Raw genomic sequence first — 26,195 nt, 5'->3', positions numbered from 1 at the left:
CGGAGCTACAGACACCTGCTGGCACTTTGCTTAGACCCTATGCTTAGACCTGGCAGACAGACATTACTTTGGGAGAAACGCTTGATACTTTATTACCTGCGACTCGTTTGTGTTCTGACCACATGTGCTTGGCTGTACACTATGTCAATAAAGTGTTTAGACTTTCAAAAACACTGTAGTAATACATTGAGCCACTAAACATTGCTCTTATGACGTTTTTCTACAGGAGGAAAACGCGAATTACTTCCAAACACTTCAGATATGTGTGTGTGTTAGTAAATGCAAGACTATTGATAAAATCCAGCACAACACAGTATGACAACGCTTCAGATGACTGTTCTAGAGCCTACAGCTAATCAATCTGTCACATTCTGGAGTGCTTTACGGGTCTAAAGAAAAATATTAATGATAAATGATCTTAAATAAAACAAATACATTTATAGAGATGGTATACAAGTATATAACTTTACTCACATGGGAAACGGAGGCCACGTGAATGGTTTGTGAGCACAATTAAGTGCACACAGCATCCCATATCATCTGATAATTGTAAGAAATAAGTCCAAAAGGCAGCTGACTGTGTAAAGCCACATAAAACAGAACAAAAATACGATAAATATGCCGAGATCAGTGGCTAATCTGCCAGATTCAGCTGAGGTGAAGTGACGGCGACCAGCGAGACCTAGCTGTCACTCAGGTGGCCACGCCCTTAATTATGCAAACTTAATATAACCTTATATAAAGGAAATGGATGAGTTATAAAAAAATTCACCCCCCTCACAGTTGTCATGGAGGGTAATAATAGCTATATGAACCAAAATCGTTCTTTGTACCAGGCTGTAAACACCTTTTTTTCTGCTGTAAAGTTGGCCATTCTAACAGTGGGCTCAATTACAACTTGCTCTATTATGGAGCCAGGACTAGCGGAATTTTGATGAATTGCAGTTTCTGTTACTTCCGTATTGGCCTCCCGAGGGAGAGCGGGAGGTTGCCACTTGGGTAATGCCCATAACAAATTTCTTGTAAAGGACAATAAAGTTTTACTAGCTAACTAAGTAACTAACTAACTAACTAACCAATTTACTAACTAACTAAAACCAACTTCTTTTCTTTTAAAAAACTTAAAATAAAAAATAACTTGCACTTTTGGAAACAATTGTCGATTTTGATTACTTTTATATTAATTGCCCAGCCCTAAACTTAGCTCACTTTTCATTGTAATATAATAAAGTGTCCTAGTATTTGTTCATACCTTTCAAAAGTAGTCGGTTTTAAGTTATGAATGGAACACTTTGTTAACACTGTCCTTGTTATGCCCTAAGACTGAATTATACAAGTGGACTCAACACTTCTTAAACACTCATGCCAATGTGCTCTCTCCCCTCCCATGCAGTAGCCCACCCACACACGGCAACTAAGCCGATCAATCACATAGCTTGTGCTACATGTTATTGCGATGCGTAGTTACATTAATTGAATGGCGCGCATCAAGGTATGCTTTGGTAAAGTCTAGATAGCATACAGCTGTGGATACCTGCATCTATATAGCATCTTTTTTGTGACACTGTAATTGATATCAACAATAATTGATAATTTTGTTGAGGTAGGGGTGGACATTAATAAAATACAATTTAAGTGATGATTTAATAAATAATAAGACTAATACTCTGTATAATTACTGTTTACATTACTCTGATGGTTGGGTTTAGGGTTAGGGTAGCAGTAGATGTTAATAAAATACATTTAATATATAATTTAATAAATAATTCTCATTAACTTCCAGCTACAGCTGTATCCCTTCTAGCAACAACCGTATGCGACAGTGCAAAGGCTATGCTGGAAAATCCACATGCACTCGATGCAGAAGTATAAATCAGTCTTTAGTATGTATTGTAACAGTGCATTATGTATAATTATATGGAAATAACCCCAAACCAAACCTATTTCTAGCCTATTCCGAATCCTAACCAAATATGTTGGCAATTAGTACTACTCAATACTACTCAATTCTGAGTACTGTACACTGAAAAAGGAAAGCTGTACCTGAAATTAATATACTTTTATATTCAGCAAGAGCTAAACTGATGAAAAGTGACAGTAAATACATTTAGGGTTTTCAAAAATATTTCTGTTTAGAACCATAAAAGATTTATGTTTCGTACTAAAGAATTAAATGCAAATGGTTCATACTTTGTTGAAGTAAAAATGTTTTTATCACCAAATCAGACGCCTTTTATTTTAATAATTAATGTATTATTTGTTTTTTTGACACCTTTGTGCGGTTATTATATGCATATACTGTGCTCTTTTAAAGATTTTTTTTCTTTCATGTGTAAAGTGATTTCATTGGAAAATCCCATTTAAGCAAAGTGAACTAGATCTGTGTACTGTCAAACACTTGCCAAATCAGTTAAGAGCATCTAGGCCAATGAAGCTGCCAAAACCCATAAACATTGCAGAGCTCCCCGTGTGTCATACACAACTTGCCTTGTCTTGTTTCTCCAGACCTGTTTAACGGTCTCTCTCACTCTCTCCCATAATTTGTTATTCTTGCTATCACATAATTTGCACAGTGAATAATAACAGCCTTTTCCCTACGCTTCAACATTTGAACATTTTTTTAAACTGATGATTTTGTACATGCAAGTTATTATGAACCATAAAAAAAATGGCACTAAATTTGATTACTCTCCGAAGAGAAATTAATTCAGTTACATGCAATTTTTTAAACTTATGCATTAACTAATGTATTTTTTATTATTTATTAGTATTATACATATTTAAATCCGTATGTTGTGTTAATTTACAGGGGGTGTTAGGGGAACTTAAGAAATATGTAGTCAAATTTGTAAAACACCATATCACAATTTACTCAAATAAAGGAACAATTAATAATATCTCAGAATTAATACAACTGAATAAACTATTTTATTATTATTTTTTTTTATGTCATTTTATTTTATTTTATTTTATTTTATTTTCGACTTGGTCCCTTTATTAATCTGGGGTCGCCACAGCAGAATGAACCGCCAACTTGACCAGCACATGTTTTACGCAGCGGATGCCCTTCCGGTCGCAACATATCACTGGGAAACATCCACACACACTCATTCACACACATACACTACGGACAATTTAGCTTACCCAATTTACAGATAGCGCATGTCTTTGGACTTGTAGGGGAAATCGGAGCACCCGGAAGAAAACCCACGCGAACACGGGGAGAACATGCAACTCCACACAGAAACGCCAACTGCCCCAGCCAAGGCTCGAAACAGTGACCTTCTTGCTGTGAGGCGAACATGCTACCACACTTTTATTTTATTTTATTTTATTTTATTTTATTTTATTTTATTTTATTTTATTTTATTTTATTTTATTTTATTTTATTTTATTTTATTTTATTTTATTTTATTTTATTTTTGTTTTATTTTGCTTAACAAGAATCTACCCTTAGTGTCAGGAATTCTAACAACCAAACCATATGTCCTTATGTCCTATACTTATTGTCGCATGTCTGTTTTTGTTTACGTTTAGCTTTCCTTGAATCCTTTGCTTGGTCCCTCATTGTTTTCTTTGCTCTAGTTGTGCTGCCTCTAGTTAGTCTCCTTATCTGCTAATTAGTACACACCTGTTCTGTTTCTCCCGGATTATGTTCCTCCAGTTATATACGTGCAGTCAAGCCAATGTCTTATTTTGAGTCCAGTGTGCTTTATTTACTCATGCAGTTTTCTATTCTTACTTTTCATTCTTACAGTCTTCTACTCCTGCAGTCTATTTTTGTGGATTTGTTATTAAAACTTTTAATCGTACTTATTTCTTTGCACACTAGTAGATGATAGTAGATCATAGCTGAGAGTAGAGACTAAGGAACATTATTTTGCCTCGCAACATATAGCTATATTAATAAACAATCCAACCTGGAAAACTCCTAGCTGTCTGTTTTGCTGTAACACCACACCATATTATTAACCAAAAAGTGATTTAAACAGCAGGTTAAAATAGATGTTTAATTTACCTTATTATTTACTTTACAATATTGGTTAATTCTATATTGTAACCCCATGAAGACACTCTGATTTCACGTTAAATGGGCAGTGCCTTTAAACAGGGTGTCCGCGGTGTCTTAAAGTATTAAAAGTTGAATTAATTTAGAGAAATTGGATGCACTCAAAGTCTTAAATACTATTTTACAAGCTGTTACATTTTGTATTTAAAAAAATATAGTTGTATGCTGAAGTTGGCCCGAATTTAATCTGTGAATGTTGGGATGCTGTGTAGTTTATGAAATCAATAAAAAAAAATATAGCTGCAAGCAGCAATTATCAAGGCCAAGCAGCAGTGGCCACATCATAAACAAGCAAGGCAACAAGCTACAGAGCAACTTGAAAATTTTAGAACCTTTTGGCAGCATGGTCTGACCCAAATTTGGTGGGATTGGGCTAACGATCTATGTAGAGTTAAAAACAACAGATTTTCAAACTAATTCAAGATTGTGGAAAGGAAGTCGTGTCAATTAGGGAATAAATTATATCAATGTTCTCCGTGTGATACAGGGAATCTTCTAGACAATAGACAAAATTATTCAAAATTTTACCCAGACGGTGGCCTAAACTGGTGAAGTTTGGTCAATGTCAGGTCTAGATCACACACTTTAAGTTTGGTTTCAATATTTCAAACCATTGCGGTAATTCAGCCTGCAATGTCATTTAGTAGCATTACATCAAGTTTGCACATATGCTAAATGACAACAGTTTTGTCTATCGATATGAATTTCATACCTTTTGGTCTACATGGTGTTAAGACGATCTGAGTCAAATTTGGTGCAAATCAGCCAAACGATGTAGGAGTTTGATAAAGTAGGTATTTGCCTTAAAGCTAGATGGCAGACAGTAAGTTCAGTTAATTAAGACATAATTGGTATCAATATTCTCAGGACAACCCAAGAAATGTATCAAGACAAGTTTCATAACAATAGGCAAAATTAGTCAAAGTTATTAACATTTTTATAAGTATTGTTACAACGTTTGACCAAAAGGATGCACTGCGATGAAACTTTTTCGGTGCTTGGCCCCTAATTGACATCACATTGAGTATGTTTACATGGACACCAATAATTCGACTCTAATGCGATTTAAGACAATACTCTGATTAAGAGTCTACCATGTAAACAGCGATTTTTGATTTAAGGTCATAATCGAACTAAAGAGAATTCGAATTAAAACATGTGGAGTATGGCGATTTTAGTCGCTTTATTGAAGTGCAGTACAGACATGTAAACACATTAATCGAACTGTTACCGTTATGTAGGACTTTTCGCTGTGTTTTGCGACAGGATAGTCCACACATACATACCCACACACATGGTTGTTTGACACTTTTTGCACCTACCGAGTCCACAAACCACAGACACCTGCATCGTGAAATGCGGAGGTTTTTTTTACTTCCATTCAGCATGCGGTATGAACTTTTATTAAAACGGCACTCTTCCAGCAGTTCATAGTTGAGTGAAAGTGAAAATGCTAAATTAAAAATGAAACACGTGAAATTACATGAACCTCCGGAGGAAATGCAGATAGCGTGGTGACGCAATGACGTTAATCGAATTATGTGCTATAACATGTAAAACCTGATCATGAAAGAAACATTTAAAAAGCAACTCATGGAAACGACTTATGTAAACATAGTCATTGTCTTGCTTAGAGCAGTAAAATGAATTAAAAATCAATAAATAAAATTAGTCACATACTCATAAAAAAGTGTTTTTGAAAATTCTAAAATATAGAATCAGCCAATTTGCTAGTCAAAAAAAAAAATTCAATTGACCTTGGAAAATCAAGATCAAGATGAATGTGTTCAATTAATAGGGAGTTTCATTGGTTTGAAGGTCAGATAGTTTGCTAAATCCCTACATAGTGTTTTTTTTTTTTTGTACTTTTTTTTTTTTTTTTTTTTTAACTGGACTAATTATTGTTTGTATTTATCTTTTTTTGTATCTTTTAATAGGGGCCCTCGGGTAAATAAATGATCTTGCTATTCTTTCCCACCCTTTGAATTCTACTGCATTTATAAGGAGTTATCACAAGCTAAGACTCTTTAGTTGTGCTTTCGTAATATCAGTATTTAAATGTACTGTAAGTTAAAATGTTGCCAATGTCACCAGTTGGGCGACGCAGTGACCCAGTAGGTAGTGCTGTCGCTTCACAGCAAGAAGGTTGCTGGTTCGAGCCTCGGCTGGGTCAGTTGGGGTTTCTGTGTGGAGTTTGCATGTTCTCCTCCGGGTGTGTTTCCTCCGGGTGCTCCGGTTTCCCCCACAGTCCAAAGACATGCAGTGTGTGTGGATGTTTTCCGGAGATGGGTTGCAGCTGGAAGGGCATCCGCTGCGTAAAAAAATGTTCTGGATGGGTTGACGGTTCATTCCGCTGTGGCGACCCCGGATTAATAAAGGGACTAAGCCGAAAAGACAATGAATGAATGAATGAATGTTACCAGTTGAAATTGGCAAAGAGGTCCTTATGTATAGAAAGTAACATATTGAATTTAGCTCTCTGATTCTTGTATACCCATGTTGAAATTCCTGTAGGATGTTTTGAAATATCATCAAACAGGATTGGTGGCTTGATTAGGTCTAGTTCTGTTATTACGTTAAACTGGGACTTATCTTATCTTTGTACAGTGCATGATGGCATGTGTACAGTGAGCTCATATAGTACATTGCTTGTTTGAGTAAGAGTTTCAGTGTCCCTTTAACTGTCATTATTCTCCACCCACTGTTGTAACTTGCAAGTGACTCATTAGCTTTTGAAATGGTTGTAATTAAGTTAATACATGGCAACATATGACACTGTCATTACATAATTTTTTGGGGAATTATAGTTACTGTACTGTGGTAAGTAAATACAAGTCTTATCACAGGAAAGTGGTTTACTTTATTTTCAACTGAGAACGTGTAGCAGTGCAATGGGTGTCATGTTACTCAGGGTTTCTGTTGTGAGTCATAAGCCAGGCGTGTGTGTGTGTGACTTGAAGTCAGAATTATTAGCCCCTTTAGAATTTTTTTTCTTTTTTAAATATTTTTAACAGAACAAAGAAATTTTCACAGTATGTCTGATAATAATTTTTCTTCTGGAGAAAGTCTTATTTGTTTTATTTCGGCTAGAATAAAAAGCAGTTTTAATTAAAAAAATAATAATTTAAGGTCAAAATTATTAGTCCCTTTTTTATCGATATATTTTATTTCATAGTCTACAGAACAAACCATCCTTACATAATAACTTGCCTAGTTAACCTAATTAACCTAGTTAAGCCTTTAAATGTCACTTTAAGCTGTATGGAAGTGCCTTGAAAAATATCTAGTAAAATATTGTTTACTGTCTTCATGGCAAAGATAAAATAAATCAGTTATTAGAAATCAGTTAATAAAACTATTATGTTTAAGAAATGTTTTGAACAAAATCTTCTCTCCGTTAAACAGAAATTGGGGAAAAAAAAACAGGGGCTAATAATCTAGGGGGTCTAATAATTGCCCTCGTTGTAGCTTTAGCTTAGGGCTCCAGACTCATTCGTCTCACTCAGGGCTCTCTACACTAATTGGCGGGCCCATGACCTGTACAAAGAGAGAATGTCAAAGTATTTCTCAGACTGTTTTTATGAAGTGTGATTAATAAAAAATATAATTAATTTTTAACATTAGAGGTTGGCTATTTTCATACCCTGTTGCCACACAACCCCTCATAAAAGGGATTTTTGCATAGTAGGTCCCCTTTAAGACTAACATACTGATAATTCTAACAACTAAAATCTTTATTTTTATTCACGGAGTTATTTTGATGCTGTGTTACATGCCTCAAGCCTATATGTTTTGCCATGCGAACATGTATATAAAAAGAAATTACATTTGTGAGCTGAGAGAAATGCGAACAAGAGCGAGTGTTGAGTTTCTGCTGTGACTTGACTGCAATTTTTAAAATGATAAAACCTGAAGCCTACAAATTTGCAGCATTAACTGTGAAATAGCCACTGTAATCTTTGCGTAAATTAACAACATTAAACTGTGATGGACAGAATAGAATGCAGTGGTTCATAATCACCATAGTAACACACCAACAATCTGATTAAAGTGGCTGGAACGCACCTGCGCTTAGTGAGCAGCTAATGAGGCGCTGACATATGCAAGAGAGTGATGCAGCCAGCATGGGAAATACGTGGGAAATACACATTTCAGTCAGATACTGTACCAGTCCCAGCACTCACGTCCCTGTCAATATATAAACAGAACCAATACACATGCATTCCAAAGGGAACCATACAATTATTATTATATATTTTTTTATGAACAAAAGATACACTTTTGATTTAACAGCATTAGTTAAATGTTATTAAAATACAACATTATTAACTTGTACATTTTGTTAACTTATAATTTATTATACACTAATTTTACATGTTTCTGTTTAGTGAATGCAGATCTAAACAGACTGAGCTGGGTAAACTTCAAATAACTCCACAGCAGAGTAGTCAGAAATAAACACGTTATACAATACAGTTGGAATGTTTAAATCAGGTATAAGTTCTTCAAACACACCAGGGGTTTTCAGTAATTCTGTCTGTCGGCATTAATAGGGTATGAATTGCAACTTTAAGTAATTAAATAAGTCACTTTAAGACTACATGCACTGATAATGGTTGCATAAGTGTATTTGCTTTACACTTTTATACACATATACACATATTTAACAACACACTTTACATGCCAATTTGCACATAACAGCTGCACATTTAACATTGTATATATATATATATACCTGTACATACACTTGTCAATTTGTATATTTGCATTCACTACTTACTTCTATTTTTAAAATATATTTATTATCTGTTTTTTGTCCTGTCTCTGTAATTCTGTTGCACTGTAGAAGCTCTGTCACGAAAACAAATTCCTTGTATGTGTGAACATACCTGGCAATAAAGCTCTTTCTGATCTGATCTTCTGAAAACTTTCTCTTTAATCATACTGTAGTTGTCAGCGTTCATGTGATTACTGACAAAATGGCATTTGACAGCAGCAAAGATGAACTTGTGCACTCTCTGAGAGACGAATGGACTTTTTTTTTTTTTTTTTTGCTCTGTCATTACTATGGCTAAGTAGAATTACAAAGTACTATGGATGAGATGTTGCCTGTTAGTGATGAGTTTGCATTATTAGTTCCTTATCAAGCATGTTCTGCTGTTTCTTGCTGCTCTGTTGTGCATTAGCAGTCAGAAATGCATGATTTAAAAAAAGAAAAGAAAATAATGTGATATAAAAATGTGTAATAAAATGTGAAAATGAACACCCACTTCTGGATCTGGAACCAACTTCTTTCTTTTTTTATTGTCCTTCTCAGATGATGAAGTCGATCATGGTATGCCAGAGAGTGATGGAGCAAATCCAGGAGCAGGAAATCCTTCTGCAAAGGGCAAGGGCAAGTTCCCCAGCCTGGGTAAGATCTTCAAACCCTGGAAGTGGAGGAAGAAGAAAACCAGTGACAAATTTAAGGAAACATCAGAAGGTGCTTTCTTCTTGTTATTTCTGACAATTTAAACCACACTAATTGATGTAATCACCAATGTAATTTCAGCATTACATATTAAATAATTTTCATATTTTATTTGATTGTTTCAAACTTAATTTGCAAAACCAGTGGTTTGAGAGATTCATTGTCTCTGGTATCTTTCTCAATGATTAGTCTTGGAAAGAAAGATGTCGGTGAGGAAGCCCAGGGAGGAGCTGATAGAGAGAGGGTTACTGAAGGACATCCCAGAGAATGGTATGTCCACCTGCATAGCACAGTGCATGTTACACTGAAGGGAGTAAATAGCATATTCATTCATTCATTTATTTTCATTCCGGCTTAGTTCCTTTATTAATCTGTGGTCACCACAGCGGAATGAACCGCATCCAGCGTAAATCACATCCAGCGTAAATCGCATGTAAATTTAAATTTTTATAATATATTTATATAATGTATTTTTTTCTTTTTATTTTTTTTTTCAAAATTTGATTGTCCATAATCGGTGGAATAAATTACTAATACTCATTACTGTTTCTCAGGACTTTACAAAGTTAGTTGAGTACATTTTTTTTGTGCTTTATCTAGGGTTGGTTATCATTTAGGGTTATTTCTATACTGGTGCTAAATCGATACTTTTATAATGGTACCGGTGTCAAAGCGGTGCCTTAACTGATACTTTTGAGCCACAAAATTATGTGACAAAAAATAAATATTTTAATTAAACAATATAATCAAAGTTTAAAGTATACATCAATACCTATTTTATATATTTGAAGTGAATTGCATTCATACATTTATTTTGATCCTTGGTTTGTTGGCATGAATACAAGATTTGCATTATGCAATTTAAGTTTCCTTAGCTTACTACTAATCTGTGGAAAGGCTGTCATTAAAATCAGTGAACATCTTTTTTCTAGTGTTGGGGCTTGTGACTTGATCTTTACATGGACATCAGTAATCTAATTATTTGCCTTAATCTGAATAAAACAATAATATGATTAAGGTGTTTGCAGGAGTTTGCTTTTTAAATATTCATTTTATGATCCCATTTTGCATGTTATAGTACATAGATTGATTAATGTCATTCGGTCACCATGCTATCCACATTGCCTCCAGAGTTTCATGTAATTTCGGGTGATTCATTTTTAATTTTTTGACTTTAACTGCAGTTTGGCAGTTTCACTTTCATTCAGGAACATTTCATTCATGCCATCTGTGACAAACTAAGGTATTGGATGAGAATATGAAGTAAGGACTGGTGAAAGTGTGTTGTTTTAATGGAATTTGATACCGCACGGCAAATGCAAAAATAAAACCTCTGCATTTCGTGACGCGAGTGTCTGTGGTCCTTTAAGGTAATAAAAATAGCTGTTTACATGGTAGACTTTTAATCCAAGTATTGTCTTAATCATATTTAAATCGGAGTATTGGTGCCCATGCAAACATACTCAGGCCCCATTTAATGCATTTTAGTTTGTAAACGGTGTTTTAGAATGAAAACGATCCGCGTCCACACTGGCGTTTAACCTAGCGGTTCTAAATAGCTCTCCGTCCACCCTATACCGCTGAAAACGCACATCACGTGTGAGCTCCAGGCAGTCAGCAGTGCTTTAAGCACATCCACTCAGAGGAGTAGTATGACTGTTAATCAAGGATCTACCGCTGAATCTAATCTCACTATATTTGTGATATTTAATTCATCTTGTTGTCTATATCTGGTGACATATTCCCTGACTTTGGTCTTTTGAATCTATTACTTGTTCTCAGGTAATGTTTTGGCTGAGCGCAAAGATTAATGTAACTGCGTACACCGATTCTGCACATTTGACTGATTGCTTGCATCTATTTCCTATAATCTATAAACTTATTGTACGTTATACTTTTATAATGGCCATTATTGATTATTAAAACTGATATTCAGCAAAAGAGACGGTGTGTTTTATATTTTTCGAAGAAAATGAAAGAAGGCAGTTATGTTATAGGCTCCGTTTTGTTATAAATATGCATACAGTGAAGATTACGGGCATTTAAATATGAAGCTGCCTTAACATTTTTGGTGTCTGTTAAGTTGTTAATATCAAAATGAAAATGTTAAGATAGTGAAACAAAATAGCCAGTGGGATGCGAATGACGGTATAAAGCAAAACGTATGCGTTTTAAAACTAAAACTACTTTATTTAGGCTACTTAATATTTAGGAAAATGCCCTAATCAGCACCGCCTCAGTTTTTCTGATGACTCCATTTTCTCCCATCGACAATGAGACGCAGCAGCAGCATTTAATAAATGAAAACGGCCTCTTCAGCGTTTTCAAAAAGCTCAGTTTTTCGGCGTTCGAAAACTCTGGCGTAGTGGGGACGAATTGCATAACCGTAGCAAAACTTATCCATTTTAAACTAAAACGTATTAGTGTAAACGGGGCCTTAGTAAAAGTGCCAGATTATGCCGCAAGTGTTCAAAGACAGTTCATTCCTCTGCCTTTAAGTTGATTCCATGAGCCCTCAAATGTTTCATTAAGTTTGACAAGTTTTCCCCTTACACGCAACTTTTGTAAAGCATGTGCTTCACATTGCTGTGTCAGAATCCCTACTTCTAAAATAAAGCAATACTTCAGAAAACTTAGTTTAAGCAAATTTGATGAACGCGATCATGCGTATTGATGAAGGGAGTCGCTCACTGGATGCGCTGTACTGCACGCTTTGCGTTCTATATCTAAGCAACATGAACAAATGCAAAACATCGGCGACAGTGTCTGTATCCCTCAAAGTTGTTTAAAATTAACTGTTTAGAGATGAAGTGACACAACACTTACTTCTGTGTGCCTTTGATGTACCCCTTAATGCTTCTAACATCCTTGTCGCAGCACCAATGGCACCGAAACTCATAAGCTAATTCGGTCTGGTTACATGGGGTTTCGTTACCCAACCCTAGCTGTATTGGTACTTTTACTTTCCTATTTTCCTTCAACCCACAGTCATCTTATTTATTTATTTATTTATTTATTTATTTATTTATGTTTTATCTACTGTGATTTGCTAAGTAGAATAAACTGTCATGTTATTCCCATCCAATCAAATCTTGCATTGAAAATTGAATCAGACAGACCAACCACAATACACGCATGCTTTATAAATGCAGGAAACATGGCCAGAAAGGAAGTATTAAATTGTGTCCAAGAAGATGCATGATTGTTACATTGAAGCATGCCTACTGTATGCCAACTGAAATTACAAAATGGTCTTAAACAATTACCAAGTGCACTACAGAATATTACGTTTTCAAATATCTGCACAAAATAGAAATTGTACTTTTTATTCATATTTAAAACCGATTCTTTTACTCTTCTTGCACTACATTTTTTTTCCAACAAAGATACATGTACTTAGGCATGATTTGTTATTGCTCTTTCCACCACTGCCGAAAATGTCCAGTCATTATAAATGTGAGCATTGTATCGCACAAGTCTTCATTACTTCATTGTTCAGTTGTTTCAGTAAATGCACCTCTTGTGGTATCCATTACTGTGTTCTATTGTCTTGCGTCTCATACTCCATTACCCATATCTGTTTCAGAGAGCAATGATGTTAATCACAAAGCTCCTCCAGTAAAGAATGGCCACACTGGTCCAGTGCCTGGTGACCGCAAATCTGATTCAGGGTCTGAAGTCAAGGCTCCATCTTTAAGGCCACAAGGAGAAGATCAGAGGAATAGCTTTGCACCTGAAGCGGAGCGCCGCAGTCGAGTGCCCTCTGAGGTTAGTCGCAACCGGCAACCACTGGATGTGGATGCTCGAACTCGGTTGCTGCCTGAAACGGATCGACGTAGCCGCCTAGAGTCAGATGTTGAGAGACCAACGGGTTTATTACCAAGAGACAGACAGGGACAGGAGGATGGACGATATCGGCGAGAGGAAAGAGACGAGAAAGCGAATCGGGACAGAGAACGACGGGACAGAAAAGATGACAGGGAAGTAAGGGGAGAACGCAGAGATGACAGAGACAAACGCGACAGGAGGCCAAATAAAGAAGACTGGCAAGGAAGAGATGATCGTGAGAAGGAAAGGAGGAATGACAGAGAAAAGCGGGAGGAAAAAGATTGGAAAGACAACAGAGATAGGAAACAGCCACGAGACCGGAAAGAAGAACACGAAAGGCGAGATGAGCCAGAGAGAGTAGATGATCGAGAGCGAAAAGAACAAATCGAAAGGAGGGAAGAGAGAGATAAAAGAGAGGATCGCGATAGACCTGAGGAAAGAGAAAGAAAAGATGAAAGAGAAAGAAGGGATGTCAGGAGACTAGAACCTGTGAAACAAGTGTCTGATGGGAAATTAACACGACCGCAGTCAGAAATGGACATGAGGCCTGTTCTTCAAAAGAGCACGTCTGACACTGGACTGAAGGTCCGGCCGATGTCAGAGGCCCTCCAAAGCAGGACACTGCCACGATTCACATCTGAAGAGGGAGAAACAAGAGCACGAACAGGTAAAATATTCATTCTCTTCATAATGCAGAACTGTGGGGCTTACTAAGGAATCATTTTAATATTAATTTAGACCTGGGAAACTTAAAAAGTAGGGCTGGGTTGAAACCAAAATTTCTGGATGCTTTTGGCTGAAAACCAAAACGAAACCATTTTGTAGTAATTATTTATTATTTTATTAAATAATTAAAGTAATTTCGTAAGCCTTTTAAGTCAATACCCTAAATTAAGGTCAAGTCAATAAAATAAGAATTCATTAAAAGTAAAGTTTTAGAGTCGAGGTGTCATTTAACCAGCATTGCCATGATAGGGCAGTGGCACCATTGCAAGCAATAGCAAATGCTTTTTTTTAGCAGACTTTCTTTTCTGGTGAGCATATGTGGTACAAGCATAGATATACTATGCCCACAAAGCTCATGTTTTTGGCCATTTTTTTCTTTTAGCTGAAAAATTTTCAGCCAATAATTTTTGATGACTGAACATTTAGTGCATCCCCTATTATGGCTCGTTTCCAATGATTGGTACGGTACGGCTTTATCAGACTTGCATTTCCACTACCAAAAGGGTACCAATGGTGCCCTATTGGTGGCTGTGGTGTAAGACAAAAACCTTTAGTCTTCGATATTCTCACTCGAGGAAATTTCAAAGTAAAGCTATAGGGGTCGTTCACATATCGTATGAGAAGCACTTCTTACAAAACAGATGCTTTATACTCATAAATACTTTAAATGTTTACTACTAACCTTTCTATGAACATGATTTGATTATAACTGCAGATCAATGATGCGAAATAGCCTACTGTTTTGTCTGCAATTATATAAAATAAATAGTTAAATACAACATATATGAACACATACAGCCCATTACAGTCAATATGTCCCCTTACACTCAAATATGTTACCAAATACAAAAAACTACACACAGCATACATTTAGTCCTTATTTGGGTTAAAAAACAACATGCAATATATAGTCCACAGTCAGTGCAAACCTCTCATACGTGTCTTGAATCTTCAGCTGCACATATAACCTCTTGTTAGAAAGTATTTTCTGTCACTCCGGGTTAGTTCAAAAGGTGATTATCATAGGTAATTATCAAACATGGCAGTTTGCTCAAGTCTTAGGTTGCTGAAAGAATCATTTGCTTTGTTTTTTTTTTTTTTTTTCCCGTCTTCTTAGTTTTTTCGTGCTTCACTCTCACATTTGTCCATTTCGGAAAGGATCAGATGTCAGAAGCACTTCAATAATCACATGCACGTTATTAACATCAGCTCAAGAAGTTTGTTATTTCAAATATAGATGGTGCACGTGGGCGAACGCTAGCTCTTTGGAGAAAGTGAAACCTCTCGCGTTTTTAGATGGCCTCGAAAAACAACAACAGGACTATGGCTCATTATTATATCTATGTATTATTACGGCATAATGTCTCGGCTGTGTATTTAAAAATTGTAGTGACTTTGTTTTCATTCTCCTGCTCGTGCATGAGCTAGTGATATATCTCTGTAAACCAATAGCTTTCAGCTGCGCATCTGCCTTTTATTACCCTTTTGTCATGCTAGGTATGCTTTCAAAAGGGTACCCAAAAAGTGGTATGGTTCAGTTCGCTTTTTGGTACCTTTTGATTGTAGAAATGGCCATAAAAGCGTACTGTACTGTACCATACCGTATCACTCAGTGGAAATGGGCCATGAGACAGAATATAGGACTACCATGCAAGAATATGTTTAAGCATAAGTTAGCATGTCATGTTGCACTGAGAATTTTGTAAACATCTCAAATACAACATAATCAACATGCTTCTCTAGTAAGTAAAAGTGTACTCTGTACATAATATGAACAATAAAAGTGAGCTGCTGAAGGCATTTCTACACAAAAAAAAAAAAATCTAAGTGAACATTTACGTCAGTGGTGCCGTGTAGTACATCAGCTTTAAAGTCCCCAAGAAATCAAAACTAACCATATGATTTAGTTAGCTCACATTGCTAGTTTTGTGGTGAACAATTCATCTGTGCATGTCATTAAGAAAAAAAAAAAAGTTGTCTTTCTAATCTTTCATTTAAATCTGTAAAAGCACTTCCTGTTTTTTTGTCAATTAATTTGTCAGATTATGTATATTTTAGCAAATGGGCATGGCTAACATATTTAATCATGCTGTTCCAACTGTCAGTTTTGACAACAAACAGAAACAGGAGGAGTCTGTTCAATGTTACATGGAATTACTCTTCCCAAACCCTTTTCCCCATCTTTCTGAATGAAATGCCTACTTCACTTCAACCATTAAGCTCGCAGTAAAAAACAAGCCACGCCCACTGTTGTGTCATTTAATATTCTGTTTCTCTAGGAACTGCGTCACAATACGAAAAAATAACAGTCACAGCTTCTGGTTCATAGGGACTTTAAAACTATTTAAACACACATGAACTATGAAAGCAAGTCTTTGGGATGTTGTGAAACTCATAGCTGGGAAGTAGCCCACTAGAAAAAGCACAGGACAGCACTGATGTAGACGGTCTCAAGCAAACAGTCACATTTGGTCTAGTTCTGATTTGTATTTTGCTCGTATGTGTCCAGGTGACACTTAAATCAGATATCTTGTACCTTTAAAAAGGTATGATGACATTTCTAAATGTAAATATCAGTTAATTCAATAAGAATCATAAGACCAGGACTTTTCACACTGGAAAAACCTTTGGCCACCTACATTACATTTTACACCAGGCTCAAGTTGAACAGGGCAGAGGTATTCTTGAAGAATGATAGGAGATCTGTAGCTGCTTGCTATATACAGTATGTAAAATATGTTTTGCAAGCAACAGTGATGTTAAAGACCCCATGAAACGGCTCTATATTAATTATTTTGCCGAAATAATCTTTAAAAGTCATTTCAAAGTAAAAATGATTCAGAATTTTCAACAATTGCCTTTAAAGCAAATAATTGGACTCATCACAAAACCTTCATTTTTGAATTCATGTGGTCTTTAGAGCGCTTCTGCACCTCATTGCTGCTCCATTCACATGCTTCCCTATGCTTTTCCATTGACTCTTGCTTGTCATTGTGACTGTTCTGTGCACTTGCGTGTTTTATTTGTGTTTATGTGTGTTTGTGCATGTGTCTTGTGCTCACCCTTAGGATCAGTGGGTGTGCGGTTTGTTCCTGAGCCCAAACCTGCAAGTACTTCCACTAAAGAGTCACAGCCACAGCCTAAACAGGCCATTCTCCCTCCCAAATGGGTGATGGCTGCTGCTTCCTCCACTGAGCCTGCTCCAGTCCCACCCTCATTCTCCTCTTCATCATCATCCTCATCTTCATCGTCATCCTCATCCTCTGCTCCACCCATTGCTAAGCCTCCTCCTAGGACTGTTTCTTTGAATGTAGATGACTCCTCACGCACTATTCTCATTCCTTCCTTAATAGCAGGTGACCGTGCGGTGCCGCCAACTGTTCCCGCCCACACGACCCAAGCCACTGTTCCCACCCACAAGACCGTACCCACTGTTCCCGCCCACACGACCCCACCTACTGCTCCAGCTCACGTGACACCACCCACTGCCCCTGCTCACTCAAATCCACCTGCTGTTCTTCCTCACTCCACTCCACACACCGTCCCCACCCTCTCCACCCCTGTTGCCCCGAAACAGCCGCCAATGCCCCCTCCCAAACCCGTCCATCACAACAGCAACACAGCACTGCAAGGTGAGTCATTATTTGTCCTGTTGCTTTAAGCTTCAAAGCTGCATCTGCAAGTATGTGTAACTTTATGCTGCTTTTGGATTTGCATTGCTTTTAGCTGGAGTAAACAGTTGTGAACTATGATAAACGCATGTAAAATGTTTAGTTTTTATGTTTATTGGGAAAAAAGAAAACAAATAGGGCAGCACTATATAGTTTTAGAATAAATAATGATTTAGAAGGGCTAGGCGATTAATTTAAATTAAACCACAAATGAGATTGATCATAACAAATAGCTGTGTTTCCATCCAAAAATGCAATTTAACTTAATGCGCAAAACTGAAATGTCTAATAAAAGACGTGCGTATAAAGCAGCGTTTCCATCCAACGAATCAAAGAGAACAAAATCGTCACTTCCTGAATAACTGGCGCCAAATATCAACAGTAAAAATGGAATTTGCTGCGTTAGGAGAAGCTGCGTGAATCTTTTCTTTATTTAATAAATGACTTGCGCCTCTGAAGACAAATGTCGACACACAATGAAAGCGTGGTGGTGTACAGACACTCTTGACAATTCTAGACTTAATGAATAATATAATAACACTATTACTGAAATGTTTAAGGTGTTTTAAAATGACCAAAACAACATTTCAGATGTTTTACAATGAAATCAGCCTGCTGCTTTGTCTATTCATACACATTTTTGTCATCACATGATCTCTTATAACAAAATCACATGACCTTTTTTAATGCACATACTGGAATTTGTTCGGTGAAAGTGTTTCCATCGTAGTTTATCCGCATCTTTTCTTATCGAATTAAAACTTTAACCGACTCACTTATGCGCATACATTTATAAATTAATGTACATCTTGGCGTTTCCATGAACTGAATAAAAAAAAAGTATTTAATTTAATTTAATACGCATAAAATAGGTGGATTGTTGGCGCCAATAACCTAGTGGTCAAGTGCGCCTTCATATAGCACCATGGTGCTCACGGCGACCCGAGTTTGATTCCCGGCTCGAGGTCCTATGCCGACCCTTCCCCTCTCTCTGCTCCCAATACTTTCCTGTCTGTCCTCCACTATCCTATCCCAATTAAAGGTCAAAATCCTCTCCTCAGGAAAACACGGTTGAGTGTTCAGTTGTAAAACTCCTTCGACGGTCAGAGGGCACTCTCGTGTGGCAATTCCCATCATGAAAATAATTATTTTTCGAAGGTGTGCAAACCTTGTCTAGAACAGTGTTTCTCAACCGTGTTCCTGGAGGACCACCAAGACTACATGTTTTGGATGTCTCTTATCTTTGTCACACCCATTACAGAGGTGCATCCCAAATTGCCAATTCTATAACATTTTACAGGATAAATAGTGTAAAAATAACAAGTGCACTTTAAATACCCGGTTGATGCACTTTTTAAATCGGTAAAATGAAGTGTGGAATGATGGACACTTCACGCACTCAACAACCGCAGCTTTGCTCACGTAGCAGAAAGGGCAGAGCTTTCAGGCGCTTATGTTGGATTACTTAACTTATTTTGGATTGTGAAAGCAGTTTTCTACTTCGAGAGTGATTATAGCGCCTCCCGATGGTGAATGCGGTTATACTCATGGCAGGTATAATTGGTCATTTGGTCATTTGTTTCACTAGTTTGGCAACCATCATACATCATCAGGGAAACTGTTTGAATTACAGCTCAGTAAAAAAAATGTTAGTTTTCCATTTGGGATGACACTACACATATATACTATGCTGTTGAGTAAGTGCATAAGTGCATAGTGTATAGTGTGCCATTTGGGACGCAGCTCAGGTCTTTCAGTCTCTGCTAATGAGCTGATGATCTGAAACAGGTGTTGGTTAAGGAGACATGGAAAATGTGCAGAGCTGGTGGTCCTCCAGGAACGTGGTTGAGAATCACTGGTCTAGAGCATCTAGGGCTCATTTCATGAAAATCTTTTAAATAAGTTTAAAGTTTACTTTTTTTTTTATTTAATGTGTGGGTGTATATCATAAATTCATCGTCCATGCCATGGTTTATCCTGAATCACTTAATACACCTTTATCAAGTATTTACATGCTGACTATTTTTGATCTTTAGGGTTGGTTGCGGAGTTGTTATTTGTTGCAGTAGTTGTGTTTACCACATTTTTCCTAAAGAAGCATGCAGTTTTATTCATTTGCTTCTAGAGCTGGAAAGCTTAAAGATATTATAGCTTTCAGGCACAGTTAAATTCTTAAGAATGCTACAGTGCTGAAGTGGAACTCATTCATTCATTCATTTTGTTTTCATCTTAGTCCCTTTATTAATCGGGTTTCGCCACAGCTGAATGAATCGCCAACTTATCTATCATATGTTTTACACTGCGGCTGCCCTTCCTGCTGCAACCCATCACTGGGAAATGAAGTGGAACTATTTAATAATAAAAAGAAAACAATATTCTCAAATATCTTCTTAGAAACTTAGAAAAAAAGGCTTTGTTATCTCAGGATGTAAAAGGGTTTTTTTGCACTCATTTGCTGTCTGTCCTTTTTGCACTCTCTATAGTAAATGTTTCCTGTATTTGTGTGTGAGTGAGTGCTACTAGAGTGACTGCGCTCTCATAGGTGCTTCCACATAATATGTTGTAATTATAAAAATTAAAAACAAGGTCACATCTATAGAGTTGTTGCCGATTTTTTTAATTAAAAGGTCAGCTGTTTAAAAAATATCCAAAATGTTATTTATCCGATAAAACAATAAGGTTTAATTAGTTAATGCTGATGCATTTGCTAACATGAACAATATATCTGTTGCATTTATTTATCTGTGTTATAGTTGTTTGATGACAGTAAAGTTATTCGTTGTTAGTTCACGTTAACTCACAGTACATTAATTGTAACAAGTACAACTTTTGATTTTAATAATGCATCAGTACATTTTTACGAACTTGGCCACTAGTCTGTTCTGTTCAGTCATGCAGCATTTCAGAATCTGCACCTGAACTATCACCATATATAGTATACATGTCCCTGACTTAAACATCAGATTCCAAATGGATGAACTTTCTGTAGGTGGTTTTCCATGTTCCACCTGACTGACTGTATTGTTCCCTGCGTTGTATTGTTTAGACTTCTGATTCATGTTTAATTAATTTTCAATCAACTGAGCTTTATTTTGCTACTGACACGAGCATCATTTTCATGACAAAGACCTGCATGTTATAGGTCTTATATACATGATTCCTTTTTTTAAAAAAGCATATTGCTAACATTTTACATTTAATGTTAAATTTGTTATAAATTGGGCAACATGATATTGGGCAACATGAACTACTAAACTACAATGTGTATACTGTATATGTGTATGTACTGTATAAACACATACTGTATACACACATACATACATAAATACATACATTATATATATATATATAGAAATATATAAAATGTATGTATTTATGTATGTGTGTGTGTATGTGTGTATACACATACTGTAAAAACATTGTAGTTTAGTAGTTCATGTTGGCCAATTTTATAACAAATTTATATATATATATATATATATATATATATATATATATATATATATATATATATATATATATATATATATATATATATATATATATATATATATATATATACAGTATATATATATATATATATATATATATATATATATATATATATATATATATACACACACACACACACAATTCAATTCAATTGCACTTAGTTTGATGGAGAGAAGATTTTTTTCAACACATTTCGAAACATAATAGTTTTAATAACTGATTTCTAAAAACTAATTTATTTTTTCTTTGCCATGATGACAGTAAATAATTTGGGAAATATTTAAAAATGAAAATAAAATTCAAAGAGGCTTTAATAATTCTGATTTCAACTGTATAGTATATTACGTTGACATGATGCTATTTATTTAATGTCCATAAATTACTTTAAATCTTAGTTTCACGTATCCTTAAACTTGTTAAGCTGTAGAAAATCTGGTGAACTGTTGCTGTTTTAGTTAATATAAGTCCACCAGTACTTTTGTTCTTTTTTTTTTTATTCTTGATAATAGAAAAAGAAAATCTTTAGTATTGATTGATTTAATTTGATGTCTTTTTGTTTTTTGTTTTTAAATGTTGGCAATAATGTACAATGTAATGCCATAATGTACATTAAGCTGTTATGTAGGTTATCTGTTTAAAAATGGCTGCAGCTTAGCATAATATGTATCATGGCAGTAACAAAAGTGTTGTCTGGTGTTAAAAAGATAAATTCAAAGAACATGAACTGACAGGTGTCATTATGGTAACATAACGGGCAAAAGCTATCAACACACGATATTTGTCATTTACTTTATAGTAGGTACTGCTTACATTTTGTATCTTTTTTATTACTTTTTAGTTCATTTTTTTATTTATATATATATATAATATAATTAAAACAATAAATATATATATATATATATATATATATATATATATATATATATATATATATATATATATATATATATATATATATATATATATATATATATATGTATGTAATCTATGGACTTCGTGTATGTGTAATGTATAGTGCATGAAACAGAAATTGGAACTAGTAGAAGACAATTTGTTGTCTGCCCAGTGATCAGAATTAAGCGAAAAGGCCTAAATGTGTGTAGTGAATCAGGTGTGTAAAAAATCTCTGAAGCACAGAGACAGATGAGTGTTCCAGCGAGACTGGCAGGCATAGACATGTTTCTGTGCTGTTTGTGCTGCTGCTCTTCTACACGTTTCATTGAGCAGCTTCGTATAGGCTCACACAGATTCTGCACAGGCAGAAATCTGCAAATAATTAATCCATTAATTAATTGGTTAATACATTTTTTTTATTTTGTATTACTATTTATTACTATTTATTAATGTTTTTTAATTACTATTAATTACTATTTATGTATTTATTTATATACTTTAATGTAATATTGAATAATATGCAAATGTTTATATGATTTATGTACAATGCAGTTTGTAAAATAATATTTTCTTTTTGTAGATAAAATTTATAAGACATTATTTGTTATATTTGTATTTGCATTGTTTGGATTTGCATTGTAAACCTTAAGTTAAACAAAAGTATATGTATATATACATATTCCATGTGTTTAGTTTTAAGTTATTTTACTCTCAAAATCATTATGCAGATAAATTCACAGATTTTGTTCAAAGTTATGCACAAAAATAGCAAAAACCGTCAACAGATTCTGTCTGGCTCCGCATAATAACACGTGTCTGTAAAATTATACAGGGATTCTAAGGTAATTCAAACAGCTTACACTGGAACACGGGTAATCTTGTCTGACAGGTTTTAAATGTGTCGTTTCACATCTAATCATATAAATCAAGTTATTGAACTTGAGCAGGGGTTGGGAGAAAAAAAAACCGATGGTGTGTGTGTGTGCGCCTGTATGTGAGTGTGTTTGTGTGTGTAATGTGTCTGTTTGTTCTCTGTGGCAGCTGATGCTCTGTCTGCTCTCACAGACAAGAGAACTCCCTGTACTTTTGTCCTCTGCATTTTTTGTTATCACTACAATAGAGAACAGTGGGTGACTACTACTTTTTTTAGCCACCTTGGTTCCAAATATATTGTCCCAATGCATTTTCTCCATTGACATTTCATAAAATCCTTCACTTGATATTCAACAGTTATTTATTATTTAAACTTTCAGAGTGCCTTTTAAAAATATTCAGAATTTTGTGTATTGGCAGTGGTTGTTCACCACAGCACGTATTGCTTGAAGACTTGAGTGATTAAAAATAAATAAATAATTCACATGTTAATTTGGCTTGCAACATTAGAGCTTTTGTCCGTTAAAGGTCCTTTCCTGTCATCATATACTCATCCTTTACTTGCTTCATATCAGTTAGAATGATTTTGTTTTTTTGTTCTGATGAACACAATAGAGGATATATTGAAGCTGGAAACCTGTAACCATTGACTTCCATAGTAGGTCAAACAAATACTATGGATGTCAACGTTTACAGATTTCCAACATTCTTAAAAAAATAACAGTTTGTTGTGTTAAAAATAAAATGTAACTTCTTTAGAACAAATAAATTAAATTTGTGGTGTAATTTCGGCTAGTCAATTTCTAGTCACCCTACACTTTTTCTAAACACGTATGAGTTTATTTCTTCTGCAGAAAACAAAATAAGATTTTCTTTTATTAATTTATTTTTTTTATGTTGACTACCAATATAAAAGAAACATTTTGAATTCCACAACCAGAAAAAAAAATCTAGTCTTACATTGATTTATTGTAATTGTTCATTCATTTGCAGTAGATTTTCTTTAGTTTATTTAAGTAGATTTTGCAGGCTGAATTTTAAAAAAAGAAGAGAGACACTACTGATGGCTAAGAGTGTCACTGAGGAAAGATAACTTTAGACATGTCATGGCCCAGTGGTATGAAAGGCCAGCAGCAGCTGCCCAAGTGTCAGGAACACAGCACACACCAACCCTGTCCAGCAGGATTTATTTATAGATGTTGCTAGTCCAGATACATGTACTGTACCAGGACAATCCCATTTCAGTTTGAAACCATTGAGAGACTATGGAAATTATTAAAACTAGTAGAAGCCATTTACTGTAATGCAGGTTTTTTTGTCAAATCTAAATTAGAATTGGATTATTAATTAATTTATTTAGTTTTTATTTTGTTATTTATTAGTGGTGTAATGCAGGGGTGTCCAAACTCGGTCCTGGAGAGGTGGTGTCATGGAGAGTTTAGCTTCAACCCTAATCAAAAACACCTGAACCAGCTAATCAAGTTCTAAATAGATATACTAGAAACTTCCTGGCAGATGTGTTGAGACAAGTTGGAGCTAAACTCTGAGGGCACCGGCCCTCCAGGACCAAGTTTGGACACCCCTGGGGTACTGGATCACAAATCTCACGGTTCAGATCACACTGCGGTTTTTGAGTCACGGATTGGACCATTTATCAGATCAGCAAAAAAGGTAGGAGACAAATGTCATTTGCTATCCATTTGCAAAAATATTGCTGCAAAAACCATTGGTTTTAACAAACAGAACTTAGACTCTTTGCTACTGTTGCTGATAATGTTAAATATAGAAATCTAACATCTTGTACAACAGATCATCATATTTTTTCAATTAATGATTCAACAATTCACACATAAAACTTCATGTTTGATTATAGGTGTATCATTTTTGCAAACCTATTCAGTGACATCATTTTTATGGTTGTTTGTCGCCACCCATTGGTTACACAATGTAATTGCTACAACATTCACCATCGTCAAGTTCCATTAAACTGTGATTTTAATCTTTACCATAAACATCAGTGTTTATATCTGAACTTTAAACTATTCTCCCAGTTCTTATGTGTTATTTAATTGTTTGTAACTAACTGAGAAAGTGTAAAAACTTAATCTCTCTCCATCAAACATAGATTTGAAAGCAAATCATAAGTTTAAATTAATAAACATTTGCAAATCATTATTATTGGTTTGAATTGTGATCACGACCTTTTAATGTTTAATTGTGCAGCTTTACACTGAATGCATTAATGCAGGCTAAACAAACAGTGACAGAAAACACTACCTAAGACACTAACACTAACCCAAGAAAGCATTTAGGTAGGTCTCACCACAACTTTTTCTGTCATCATTATATTTTACAGGGAAGCCACAATGATTTTTATACATGTGATTTTAAAGACACTGGAGGCGATCTCTTTGCCGTGGTTATAAATGTTGGATTAACCTACAAGTTCAAAAAAGTTATTAATCTGTGGGTTGTGATGCGTACGGATCAACTGTGATCCGTTACACCCCTATTATTTATTAATCTGGGTTGAGGTATTATAGCATACAACCAGCTTGTCTGAATGTTTATCATGTACTGGTTTTTAGTAGCTTCATTTTGGAAGTTCTGCTCATTTATTTATTTATTTGTTATTATCACCGAAAATACCATGATTTTGTTTTGTCAACCTGCACATAAGTAAATAATTGGTAGAAAAGTATTAATTTCAGTTAAAAATATTTTATAAGCTCACTGAGTACAATGCTTATACAATGAAAACAGTTTCTAGCAGTTTAACCCAGATGAATACTTACATTCACCAGATAAATATGTATGAGTACAAGAGAGATTGATTTGAGGTTACATTTCTTTAACTGTTTGTGATCTGATATTCCTTTGCAGTGTACAAAGATCATTACATTACATGCAACTTTATTTTTCATGTAATAAATAACTATAAACGAGAAGCAAGTGGCTGTATTTGTCTGGAATTAGCGAGTTTGTAATGCCCCGATGATATCATTATTTAATTGAGCGCTATTGTTTTGTTTTTAATTAGTTCACAAAAAAAATACAAGATAATAATAATAAATAAAAAAATATAAAGATCTTTGCAAGCACACTACACTGACTTTAGTGGTCAGAATGAGCATTTGAACTTACTGGTTGCTTCTATGGAATACAAACCACT

At 35.1% G+C, this 26,195-nt stretch overlaps 1 protein-coding gene across 5 annotated transcripts in view; it reads left to right on the top strand.

Moving 5' to 3' along the window:
- Positions 1–26,195, top strand: part of phactr4a (phosphatase and actin regulator 4a) — a 74,561-nt gene that overhangs the window by 33,275 nt on the left and 15,091 nt on the right. For 4 of the 5 annotated variants that reach the window (XM_056480495.1, XM_056480494.1, XM_056480493.1 and 1 more), the window contains 4 exons: positions 9,387–9,551; positions 9,729–9,809; positions 13,126–14,034; positions 17,162–17,725. In XM_056480495.1, the coding sequence (XP_056336470.1) occupies positions 9,387–9,551; positions 9,729–9,809; positions 13,126–14,034; positions 17,162–17,725 (1,719 nt within the window). The remainder of the gene's footprint in view (positions 1–9,386; positions 9,552–9,728; positions 9,810–13,125; positions 14,035–17,161; positions 17,726–26,195) is intronic. The other variant, XM_056480497.1, reaches the window with a different exon arrangement.

Source organism: Danio aesculapii, chromosome 19 (assembly GCF_903798145.1).
Source record: "Danio aesculapii chromosome 19, fDanAes4.1, whole genome shotgun sequence".
Classification (NCBI taxonomy): Eukaryota; Metazoa; Chordata; class Actinopteri; order Cypriniformes; family Danionidae; genus Danio; species Danio aesculapii.
Note: the sequence above shows the minus strand (reverse complement) of the source record. Positions and strands in the feature narration are given on the sequence as shown.